Here is an 11,164-nt window from a genome sequence, read left to right on the forward strand (position 1 = left end):
TCCCATTGGGAACGGGGTGTCTGGTGCTGGAGACAAGGCTGAGCGGCTTTCAGGTAAAGCCTGCAGTTTTGGGGGCGTGGTTCAGACCCCGGGTCTGTGCTGCAGCAGGCTGGCGTGTCTGGCTCCACAAGGCAGGGTGCTGGAGTCCCAAGCTGGCAGGGAAAACGGGCTCAGAGGTCATTTCAGCACGTCAGGTGACGGTCCCAAGGTGGTGCCTGTGATCGAACCCGCCCTCCTGCTTGGCCCAGCTCCGCCTCCCGCTCCCATCCCCTGCAGCACTTGAGAATCTCCCACGATGCACTGCAGGGGCGCTGGTACCCGGGGTACCCCACGGCTCCCTGCGCCCACCAGCAATGAACGTGGTGGCAGCGGGAGGCGGGTGCAGTCAGGTGGCGTCAACCCCTGCCCTGCTGCTGTTACCAAACAAAGCACCCTCCCCCCGGCCGAGAGAGCGAATCAAGCAGCCTGTTTATCTGTAGGACCTACAGGAATGGGGGGGCCTCGCTGAGACGAGCGTTGGGGCCCAGGGGAAGGGGTGGGCGGGCAGCAGACAGACAGACACAAAACAACAGACGGACACTCGGGGCCGGAGCTGCGAGGAACCACAGCGCTGGTGAAGCGCCTGCGGGGTGAAATCCGCCACCACAGGATGCGACACAACACAGCAGCAGCATCTTCGCAGCCCGGGGCCAGGCAGGAAACCACCGCTGCTGAGGCCCTGCTCTGAAACGGACCCAGGTGTTCGGGGGGCGAGCGGGGAGGGGCAGCTGTCGCCGTCCCCAAGACCCTCCCAGGACCTGGGCAAGATCATCCCCTGCGGGGCAGGGCCCGAGATGCCCCATAGTGCCCCGGGCATCACAGAGGGATGGGAAATCGGTATCACAGAGTGTCACACGAGAGCATGAAAGTGCGACCCTGGCATGGCACCGGGAGGGGATGTCTCCAGAGGTGGCACCAGGAGGGGACGGCTCTGGGGGTGGCACTGGGGGGGGGACGGCTCTCACGGTCTCTAGGAGGAACCCGTCAGTGGGCCAGACCCCCGAGGGGTCTCCCCCTTCCTCCAGGGTCGGCCACGCGGCTTCACCGCCTCCTCAGGCTGGAGATCGGGTCCTGCAGCCCCCCCCCGATGCCGTCCGTGAGCTCCGGTCCCTGGGGGGGGACTCGCCCGCTCCGCAGGGATTAACGCCCCTCGCCCGGCGTTTGCAGTGACACTCACAGCCGCTGTCAGAACCAAACAAAGCACCCGCCCCTTGGCCGAGAGAGCGAATCAAGCATCCTGTTTATCTGTAGGACCTAGAGGAACGGGGGCGGGGGGCGGCTCGCTGAGACCGGTTTCCCCCCGGGTGGTTTATTTGTGGAGAACAGAGAGGATCACCCCGGCCCATTCGGGTCACCCGGAGCCCGGCCAGGCTCGGTTCTTGGCTCTCCGGCCGGCTGCCTGCGGGCGGGGGCCGGTCATGGTCGCTCGGTACCAAATGTCCCAGTCACTCGCTTTGCCATTGTCTCCAGAGACCCGGTGCGGCCCGGCGCCGGTCCCCCCCGTGTTGTGCCCAGCCCGAGAGCGAGCCGCCTTTCCCCACCCCGCTGCGTGTCGGGGGAAACTGAGGCACGCACAGCCTTCACAGAAAACGTTCCAGAAAATTCCCATCCTGTCACGACGGCTCCGGGGCGGGCGGCTCCGGGAGGGGTCGGTTCCAGCCATGGGATCCCGCGCGCGGCACGAGGGGCGGACAGCGTCCTGTCTTCGCAGAGGCGGGACGGTCCCTGGAGCTTTGCGGGGCGCCGCGTCCCGAGGGGAAGGAAGTCAGCGTCAGGTCCGAGCACTGCTCCTCGCGCCCCTGCTCCCAGCGCACGGCCCTGCTCTGCCCCGGGCCCTGTCCTTTGTCCCGGCCAGGCCGGGGGGGTACCTTGGGGGGCAGGGCCCCCCCGTAGGCTGTGGCGCTGGACTGGGGGGTGAAATAGTCCAAGTTGATGAGCACGTAGGGGGCGGAGAAAGAGCTACGCCGGCCCGGCAGCCCCTGCTGCACCCACAGCGCCATGGGGGTCTCCTGGTAACACAAGACGAGCATTAGGGAGGGGGACCTGCCCCACTTACCGCTCCCCCTAGGGCAGAGCCCCCCACTGCACCCCCCCCCACAGAGACTGCAAGCTCCCAGCATGCAATGGGGCCCAGCTGCCCCCTACAGAGACTGCAAACTCCCAGCATGCAATGGGGCCCAGCTGCCCCCCACAGAGACTGCAAGCTCCCAGCATGCAATGGGACCCAGCTGCCCCCTACAGACACTGCAAACTCCCAGCATACAATGGGGCCCAGAGTTCCCCACAGAGACTGCAAACTCCCAGCATGCAACAGGACCCAGCGACCCACCTTCGCCCCTTGGGGGGGGGCTGCAACTCCCAGCATGCAATGGGGCCCAGCAGAGCGCCCTTCCCCATGCCAGCCCAAGGAGACTACAGCTCCCAGCATGCAATGGAAGCCGAGCTGGGGGCTGCCATGGAGCAGGGCATCCCGCTGCACCATGGGATATGTAGTCCCAGGGGGTTGCCGTTCTGCACGCTCCCTGGGGCAGGGTCCGTGTGCTGGGGGGCTCAGGCCGCAGCCCGGAACCCGTGCCCCACAGAGGCCCTGCAGGACCCAGGCTGTGGGGGCAAGGCAGGGGCGGGTCTGAGCCGAGCGGCGGGCGAGGAACTGAAAACCGGGGTGGTTTCCTGTTCAGTGACGCTGCAGCCGATGTTTTCCAGCAGGCGTCTACGGTGGTGGTGGGGGCTGATCAGACGTGTGGGGGGGTGAATAGAGCAGAGTCCATCTGCTTTGTAGAGGCCCAGGGCAGGGGGGTGGCTAATGTCCATGCCCTCCCCCCTCCCCCCGGGGCTGGCTCGCGCTGACCCCTCTGCCCCATGGGGGACTGGCCACGGGGGCCTTGGTGCCCCAGGCCAGCAGACAAAGTGCATGAGGTGTCCCCCCATCAGGGCCCCCAGTGCCATCCCACCCCCCAGCCCCGTGGAGAGCAAAGCAGGGTTACCTGAGAGCTGGGCAGGTCGGGGTGGGGATGAGAGACCTTTAGCTTCCTAGAGAGAAAGAGAGGGGGGTACAGTGAGGGAGTGGGGAGAGAACCCAGGAGTCCTGGCTCCCAGCCCCCCTGCTCTGACCCACCAGCCCCCACTGCCCTCCCAGAGCTGGGGAGAGAACCCAGGAGTCCTGGCTCTCAGCCCCCCTGCTCTAGCCACCAGCCCCCACTCCCCTCCCAGAGCCAGGGAGAGAACCCAGGAGTCCTGGCTCCCAGCCCCCCTGCTCTGACCCACCAGCCCCCACTCCCCTCCCAGAGCCGGGGAGAGAACCCAGGAGTCCTGGCTCCCCGCCCCTGCTCTAGCCACCAGGCCCCTCTCCCCGCCCAGAACCGGAGAGAACCCAGGAGTCCTGGCTCCCAGCCCCCCTGCTCTGACCCACCAGACCCCACTCCCCTCCCAGAGCCGGGGGAAGAACCCAGGCATCCGGGCTCCCAGCCCCCCCTGCTCTGACTCACCAGCCCCCACTCCTCTCCCAGAGCCGGGGAGAGAACCCAGGAGTCCTGGCGACCAGCCCCCCCAGCTCTAACCACCAGCCCCCACTCCCCTCCCAGAGCCGGGGGGAGAACCCAGGAGTCCTGGCTCCCAGCCCCCCCTGCTCTAACCACCAGCCCCCACTCTCCTCCCAGAGCCAGGGGGAGAACCCAGGCGTCCGGGCTCCCAGCCCCCCCCCGAAGGCCGGGGTGTTCTGTCCCCACCCCTGTCCTGCTATGGGGGTTGCTGGGACTGGGGGGGTTCGTGTCTCCTACCTCCGCCTCCTTGCCCACTCCCGCAGGAGGTGCCCCAGCAGCAGGACGCTCCCCAGCAGGAAGAAGCCCCCGGTGCCCAGCGTCCCCAGCACGTCGGGGCGCAGGAAGGTGCTGCCCAAGGAGTGGGGGGCCGGGGAGGGGTCAGCGGCTGCGGGGGGGGGGGAGATGGATTGGAGAGTGTCCAGGGATGGAGAGTGTCCAATCATCCCTCCAGCCCTTCATCCATCCCCCCGCACCCATCCGTCCCTCCCTCCCTCACCACCCCGTTTCCTTCCCTCCGCACCCTGCTTCCATCCCTCCAACCATACCGCCCCACAACTGTCGCTTCGCACCCCAGTTCCATCCCTCCCTCACCACCCCGCTTCCATCCCTCCCTGACCACCCCGCTTCCTCCCTCCATCCCCCGCACCCATCTGTCCCTCCTTCCCTCTGCAACCTGCTTCCATCCCTCCTCCGCACCCTGCTTCCATCCCTCCCTCCTTCAAGCCCCACCCCGTGTCCATCTGCCCAAGCCTCAAACCCTCCATCCCTCCCCACCCCACTTCCTTCCCTCGGCACCCCGGTTCCATACCTTCCTCCCTCAATCCCCACCCCACTTCCATCCCTCCATCAACCACTTCCATCCCTCCCCACCCCACTTCCATCCCTCCCTCTGCACTTCCATCCCTCCATCCCCCGCACAGCTTCCATCCCTCCATCCATCCCCCTGCACCCCACTTCCCTCCCCCCCCACCCTGCTTCCATCCCTCCATCCCCACTACCCTTCCTCTGCACCTCACTTCCATCCATCCCTCCTCCTCCACACCCAGCTTCCATCCCTCCATCCATCCCCTGCACCCCACCCTTCCATCCCTCCATCCCCACCTCCTTCCCTCCCTCCTCTGCACCACACTTGCATCCATCCCTCCATCCCTCCCCACCCCGCTTCCATCCCTCCCTCTGCACTTCCATCCCTCCATCCCCCTGCACCCCACTTCCCTCCCTCTGCATCCTGCTTCCATCCCTCCATCCCCACCCCACTTCCCTCCCTCTGCACCTCACTTCCCACCCCACTTCCTCCTCTGCACCCAGCTTCCATCCCTCCATCCCTCCCTCCCTCAATCCCCACCCCACTTCCACCCCTCCCTCCATCCCCCGCCCCCCCGGCTGCCCCACGCACCGGGCTCGGGGATCAGGACCTGCAGGCACTGCTCCGACACGCCGGTAGGGAAGGTGGAGAACTTGCAGCAGTAGCGGGTGTCGTTGTGCTGCAGGTCCAGGCTGGGCACCGTGAGCCCCACCTGCCCGTCGTGGGACACGTTGGTGACCCACAGGCGGCCCTGGACAGCGGGGAACACGTTGGCCCCGTGCGTGGGGTGTATCACGGCCAGGTCCTCACGGCTCCAGTTCTGGCCCCAGCGCCACCAGCTCACCAGGGTGATGTGCTCCTGGCCCGGGAAGGCGCAGTGAAGCTGCAGGGGGGACCCCAGGGCCATGGGGTCCTCGGCCCAGAGCTTCAGCCCTGCCTTGCTGGTCCCTAGTGAGGAGAGAGGAGAGGGGTTAGACCCCCAGAACCACCGGTCTCCCTGCCTCGCTCCCATCCCCCTGCCCTGACCCACGAGCCCCCAGCCCCCTCCCAGAGCCGGGGAGAGAACCCAGGAGTCCTGGCTCCCAGCCCCCACTGCTCTGACCCACCAGCCCCCACTCCCCTCCCAGAGCCGGGGAGAGAACGCAGGAGTCCTGGCTCCCAGCCCCTGCTGCTCTGACCCACCAGCCCCCACTCCCCTCCCAGAGCCGGGGAGAGAACCCAGGAGTCCTGGCTCCCAGCCCCCCTGCTCTGACCCACCAGCCCCCACTCCCCTCCCAGGGGCCGGGAGAGAACCCAGGAGTCCTGGTTCCCAGCCGCCCCGTGCTCTAACTACCAGCCCCTACTCCCCTCCCAGAGCTGGGGAGAGAACCCAGGAGTCCTGGCTCCCAGCCCCCCTGCTCTGACCCACCAGCCCCCACTCCCAGAGCCAGGGAGAGAACCCAGGAGTCCTGGCTCCCAGCCCCCCTGCTCTAACCACCAGCCTCCCCTCCCAGAGCCAGGGAGAGAACCCAGGAGTCCTGGCTTCCAGCCCCCGCTGCTCTAACCCACCAGCCCCACTCCTCCCAGAGCCAGGAGAGAACCCAGGAGTCCTGGCTCCCAGCCCCTGCTCTGACCCACCAGCCCCACTCGTCTCCCAGAGCCGGGAAAGAACCCAGGAGTCCTGGCTCCCAGCCCCTATTCTAACCCACCAGCCCCACCCCTCCCAGAGCCGGGAGAGAACCCAGGAGTCCTGACTCCCAGCCCCCTGCTCTAACCACCAGCCCCACTCCTCCCAGAGCCGGGAGAGAACCCCGGAGTCCTGGCTCCCAGCCCCGCTGCTCTCACCCACCAGCCCCCACTGCCCTCCCAGAGCCAGGGAGAGAACCCAGGAGTCCTGGCTCCCAGCCCCCCTGCTCTGACCCACCAGCCCCCACTCGTCTCCCAGTGCCCGGGAGCGGACCCAGGAGTCCAGACTCCCCGCCCCTGCTCTAACCACCAGCCCCACTCCTCCCAGAGCTGGGAGAGAACCCAGGAGTCCTGGCTCCCAGCCCCCTGCTCTAACCCACCAGCCCCCACTCCCCTCCCAGAGCCGGGAGAGAACCCAGGAGTCCGGGCTCCCAGCCCCCCCCTGTTCTAACCACCAGCCCCCACTCCCCTCCCAGAGCCGGGGAGAGAACCCAGGAGTCCTGGCTCCCAGCCCCCCTGCTCTCACCCACCAGCCCCCACTCCCCTCCCAGAGCCGGGGAGAGAACCCAGGCGTCCTGGCTCCCAGGCCCCTGCTCTGACCGGTGTCCAGGCACTGGCTGAGGAGCAGGGCGATGAGCGGGAAGCTGCCGGGCCCGGCCATGGCGCCGCGGGAGCACAGACAGCAGCGATCGCAGCTTTCGCTTCCCCCCTCGCCGGCAAACAGGAAAGCGCCGCCTCCCACACGCCCCACGGTCTCCGAGGCCCTGCCAGCCCCACATCTCCGGCCTCACCGGCAGGCTGGCTGGTGGCTGCTGCTAATCACATCGTGCAGGGCCGGTCCCTTTTCCTCGCTCGCTCGCACGCCTGGCCCCGTGCGAAGCTCTCGCACGGCCTGTGCCAGGCACGCCAGTCCCGGGTCACCAGGGTCACGCCTGCCTCGTCCCAGCTGGCGTGCCCAGCTCCCGGTGAAGGCATGGGAACAGAGACCCCCCCACACACACACAGCTGAGCCCTGGTGACACCCCACACGGGGCAGTCAGAGTCCGCAGTTGGGGGGTAACGAAGTGGGAATGTTCTTAATGTTTTCTCTGAATACTGTGTGGGTGCCTCAGTTTCCCCATATGCATTTCTTAAGTATCTAGGTGGGGGGGATAAGGGGGTGTGATTGTTGCAGAGCCCTAGAGGGCCCATGTCCCCACCCCGCAGCCCAGGACACCTCCCCCACCCACATTTCACAAAAGCCCCTCTGTTTTCAGTCATGTTTTTTTAACTGAATTGGCATGGGCGGGGGGGGAGCTCCAGAGTCAGTAACCAAGGCCAGTGCATTGTGGGATGGCCAAGCCTGGTGCATTGTGGGCCGGCCAAGTCCGGTGCATTGTGGGATGGCTAAGCCCAGTGCATGGTGGGATGGTGCGTGGGAGTGGGGGTGCACAGCTGTGCGAGTGCACACCCATGGGCACGTCTGCCTCACGCCATACGTGGGGCAGTGCAGAGCCGTGCACACGTGTCTCAGAACCGCGGGGCTGAAGGCCGGAAGGAACCACTCGACCCACATTTGTTACGGACGACCCGGAAGAAAACGATCTCGAACGCTCCTGGGTCAGCGTCCTAACCCACGGAGCCCAAGATGGGATGGGAGTTGGTGTCTGCTACAGCCACTAGGGAACAGGATGACCGGCTCCGTAACCATCTATCTACGAGGTGTGGGGGGTGAACTGCCGAATCACGGGGGGCTGCAAGTTGAGCGACGTATTCTGGAGGTCTCGAGCTGCCCTTGAGATGACAATTTCCAAGCTCAAAAAGCGTCGCAGCCGAAACAGGGCAAATCCTCGATTAGACCCGGCCTTGGCAGACAGAGACACTGAGCACAGAACTAAAAACGAACGGTCACTTCAGGCACCGGTAATCACAGCTTGACCACATTGCTAACGCGCAAACAAAGTCCCAGGCTGCGCTAGATCTGCTGGGTGCTTTAAAAGAGACCGTTTCACAAAGCGGAAGACACTTCTGCCTGACCTCGGCTGGGAGGAAGAATTTAATTAGAAAAAAGTGAATGATACTCAGAAAGCCACATTTCCACCATCGAAAGGAAGAAGTGCATATTGGTTAAAAAAAACAACAACCTGGTTTAGAGGGGGAAGTGAAGGCAGCTAGAAAAAATAAAAATAAGTAAGTGGAAGAAAGGGCAAGTTGGCTGTAATGAAAATGGATCCAAAGCTAGGGATTGTAGAAAATTGATAAGGGAAGCGAAGGGACACCAGGAGAAATCTGTGACCGGCAGAGTTAAGGACAAAGAAAAGTGTTTTTAAAAGTACATTAGGAACATAAAAGAAATTCTGACAATGTTATTGGTCCATTACAGGAGGGAAACGGTAGAATTATCATAATAATGCAGACGGCAGAAGTGTTTACTAATGATCTCTGTTCTGTATTCGAGGTTGCTGTTGTCACATCACATGATCACTTCATTCATATGGATTCTAGTCAGGCTTTTGACAAGAGTCCCGCACGCCAGGCTCGTAAGCTAACCAGGGAAATGTGCTCGAGATGCAGTTCCAAAGAGTCGTCGTTACAGGTTTGTGGTCGAACTGGGAGGGCGTCTCTACCGGGGTCCCACGGGGCCAGTCCTGGGGCTGTTGGGTATCCTCATTAAGGACTCAGATAAAGGAGTGGAAAGGATGCTCCTAAAAGCGGCAGAAGCTGGCCGGGGTCGCAAGCACTGGGTCGTTCTAGGCCTGTCGGCCCGATACCTTCCCAGGCAAGAGAACGGAGCGGCCGATACAGGATTCGACTGCTAACGAATTAAGCGGGATAATATAACTTGGGCCAGTCCCCGCGGCTGTCTGGAGAATTGATCGCTTGGCTTGTGCGGCGGGGCCGGGTGCGGCTGGCGAAGGTCGCAGGGCGGCTGTGACAGCCTCAGGCGTCGGCGGGACTAACGAGCGCCGTGCCAAACGAACCCGGCCCGCACCCGGTGGCTGAGGAGCTGACCCCCGGCGAAGCCTCCCCGTGGAAGGGTGAACGGGAGGCACCCTCAGCTCACCCCCTCCATCAAGTTTGCAGCAGACCCAGCAATTGGAGGCGAATTCAATCGCGTCAGGCGACCCCACGGCAGCCCCCCGGAGCTCTCACGCGGCCACGGGCGGAGACCGAGGGGCCCCCAGGGCCCTGGGGATGAGACGGGCCCAGAGGATCTAGCAGCGCCCTGCCCCACGGATTACTGAGCTGGGGGGGGGGAAATCCCTGCCCCCCACCCCGTGTCCCGGCTCGGATGGAGCGTGGGTGCACGAGGGGTGTGTGTGGGGGGGTGAGCCCCACAGCCAGGGCTGCACTTCCCTCTTTCCTGCACCCCCCAGCCCCTCTCTGGGGGGGTCACAGCCCCAAGGGGAAGGACCCTCCCTGCCCCCCCACCCTGCAGCCAATCACCTCGCTCCCCATGCGCCAGCCCTCCATGACATCACAGCTCAGCCCTCTATGACATCACTGTAGGGTGGGAAGTGGGGGGGGGAGCAGAGCCAGCAACAAACCCCTCCCCCAGCAGGACGGGGGGGACAGCTAACCCCCCCAGCGCATGACCCCAGACCCCTCTAATACCTCATCCCTGGCCCCTTCAAGGCCCCACCCCCTGCCGTGGGGAGTGGGGATCCCTGCACTGTCCCCCTGCCCTGGACCCCCAGGCCCCAGCCCCCCCTTCCCGCTCCACTATGAGGTCACAGGCCCTGGGTGCTGCCTCACAGCAGGACACCCCCCCCCCCCCAGGACAGAAGCTGCCGCCGGCCATGCCCTGCGACTCCTGCCAGTGCCTGGGCGACGCCATGCTGGGGGTCCTGGGGCTGCTGGTGGTGCTGTGTGTGGGGCTGAACACGAGCAGCCTGGTGAGAGCCCGGGGGGCCGGCCCCATGGACCTGCCCCCCAGCAGGGCCCCCTCCTGCCCCGCACTCAGAAATACCCGGGCTGGGGGAGCCAGTGAGTCTGCAGGGGGGATCCTGGGTTGAGGGGAGACACCTGGTGGGGGTGGGCTGAGGGGATAGGGGCTGGGTCTGAGAGTGGGGGACACCGGGCTGGGGGGGCCGGATCTGAAGGGACCGGGGGGTCTGATCCATTTTCCCCCCCTCCAGCTCTGGCTGCACCTGAGACCCCTTGTCCAGCATCTGCTCCACCTCTGCACCCCAAAATGTGAGTCACGTGCAGTGTCAGGGCAGAGCCCCCCCTTCTCCCAGCATCCTCTGGGGCAGAGCCCCCCCCTAACCCCAGCATCCTCTGGGGCGGGGTCCCCCCCAACCCCAGCATCCTCTGGGGCGGGGTCCCCCCTTCTCCCAGCATCCCCCAGGGCAGAGCCCCCCCTAACCCCAGCATCCTCTGGGGCGGGGTCCCCCCTTCTCCCAGCGTCCCCCAGGGCAGAGCCCCCCTTCCACCAGTGTCCTCCGGGGAGGAGGCCACTCATCCCAGCATCCTCCAGGGCGGCCCCCTCCCAGCATCCTCTGGGGCAGGCCCTGCCCCCCCAGCATCCTCCAGGGCTGTGGGGGGACACTCTGAGCCACGTGCTCCCACAATGCCCTGGGGCAGGGGAGGACATGGGGGGCACGACCTGAGGCTGGTGGGGGGCTGACGCTCCCTTTCTCTCCCCCTCTAGTGGACGCTCTGAGCAGACCAGCCGCCCCCCCGGCCAGGCCCCGCAGCCCCCCAGCAGTGCCAGGAGCTTGGGGGGCCTCCAGCCCCACGGAGGCCGGCCGAAGACCCCGCCCGGGGGCCCATCTCAGCTCCCGACGCCCCCCGGCCAGCGCCCCCCCCAGCCTGAAGATGGAGGAGCCCGGGGCCCGTCCTGGAGCCTGCCCGGCCGTGCCCCACAAGCTGGGGGGCCACACGGCCCCACGCCCTGCCCACCGCGCCCGCGTCTATGTGAGCCCCGGCTGGAGCCCGCCGCCCCCCAGCCCGGGCGGGGTCAGCTCCGAGGGCTGGCAGGGGGGCTCCGTGTGCCCCCCCAGCCCCTCCTTCGCCTGCTGGAACCGGGAGGGTTCGGGGGTCCTGCACTAGCCCCCCCACGGGGGACAATAAACGGCAGAGTGCGGAGCGGCTGGGGGTGACTCTGAGACAGGGGGACCCCCCCCAATTCCAC

The 11,164-nt window shown here is 65.9% G+C and overlaps 2 protein-coding genes across 3 annotated transcripts; one reads left to right on the forward strand and one right to left on the reverse strand.

The window, feature by feature from the left end:
- Nucleotides 1-1,279: 1,279 nt before the first annotated feature.
- On the reverse strand, nt 1,280-9,645 carry PVRIG (PVR related immunoglobulin domain containing). 2 transcript variants are annotated; one of them, XM_039500128.1, is made up of 5 exons: nt 9,475-9,645; nt 4,975-5,331; nt 3,816-3,963; nt 3,024-3,069; nt 1,280-2,048 (listed from the first exon to the last, which is right to left on the reverse strand). In XM_039500128.1, exons 2-5 carry the CDS (start codon nt 5,288-5,290, stop codon nt 1,653-1,655), a joined length of 906 nt encoding a protein of 301 aa, XP_039356062.1. In that variant the 5' UTR covers nt 5,291-5,331; nt 9,475-9,645; the 3' UTR covers nt 1,280-1,652. The 2 variants fall into 2 exon arrangements, with proteins under 2 accessions (XP_039356062.1, XP_039356061.1); XM_039500127.1 differs by lacking the exon at nt 9,475-9,645 and adding an exon at nt 6,649-6,775.
- Nucleotides 9,646-9,805: 160 nt separating this feature from the next.
- LOC120381951 (basic proline-rich protein-like) lies at nt 9,806-11,118 on the forward strand. Its single transcript, XM_039500129.1, has 3 exons — nt 9,806-9,923; nt 10,167-10,224; nt 10,682-11,118. The coding sequence occupies exons 1-3, from the start codon at nt 9,828-9,830 to the stop codon at nt 11,080-11,082; spliced, it is 555 nt and encodes a 184-aa protein (XP_039356063.1). The 5' UTR covers nt 9,806-9,827; the 3' UTR covers nt 11,083-11,118.
- Nucleotides 11,119-11,164: the final 46 nt, after the last annotated feature.

Source organism: Mauremys reevesii, linkage group 14, assembly GCF_016161935.1.
Source record: "Mauremys reevesii isolate NIE-2019 linkage group 14, ASM1616193v1, whole genome shotgun sequence".
NCBI classification, from domain to species: Eukaryota; Metazoa; Chordata; order Testudines; family Geoemydidae; genus Mauremys; species Mauremys reevesii.

Coding starts and splice junctions, on each gene's coding strand:
- PVRIG (XM_039500127.1), bottom strand. CDS start 6,709: ATGGCCGGGCCCGGCAGCTTCCCGCTCATCGCCCTGCTCCTCAGCCAG. Junction 5,332..6,648: donor CAGCCAGTGCCTGGACACCG/GTCAGAGCAGGG, acceptor TCTCCTCACTAG/GGACCAGCAAGGCAGGGCTG. Junction 3,964..4,974: donor GGTCCTGATCCCCGAGCCCG/GTGCGTGGGGCA, acceptor CCCCCCCCGCAG/CCGCTGACCCCTCCCCGGCC.
- LOC120381951 (XM_039500129.1), top strand. CDS start 9,828: ATGCCCTGCGACTCCTGCCAGTGCCTGGGCGACGCCATGCTGGGGGTC. Junction 9,924..10,166: donor GGCTGAACACGAGCAGCCTG/GTGAGAGCCCGG, acceptor CCCCCCCTCCAG/CTCTGGCTGCACCTGAGACC. Junction 10,225..10,681: donor CCACCTCTGCACCCCAAAAT/GTGAGTCACGTG, acceptor CTCCCCCTCTAG/TGGACGCTCTGAGCAGACCA.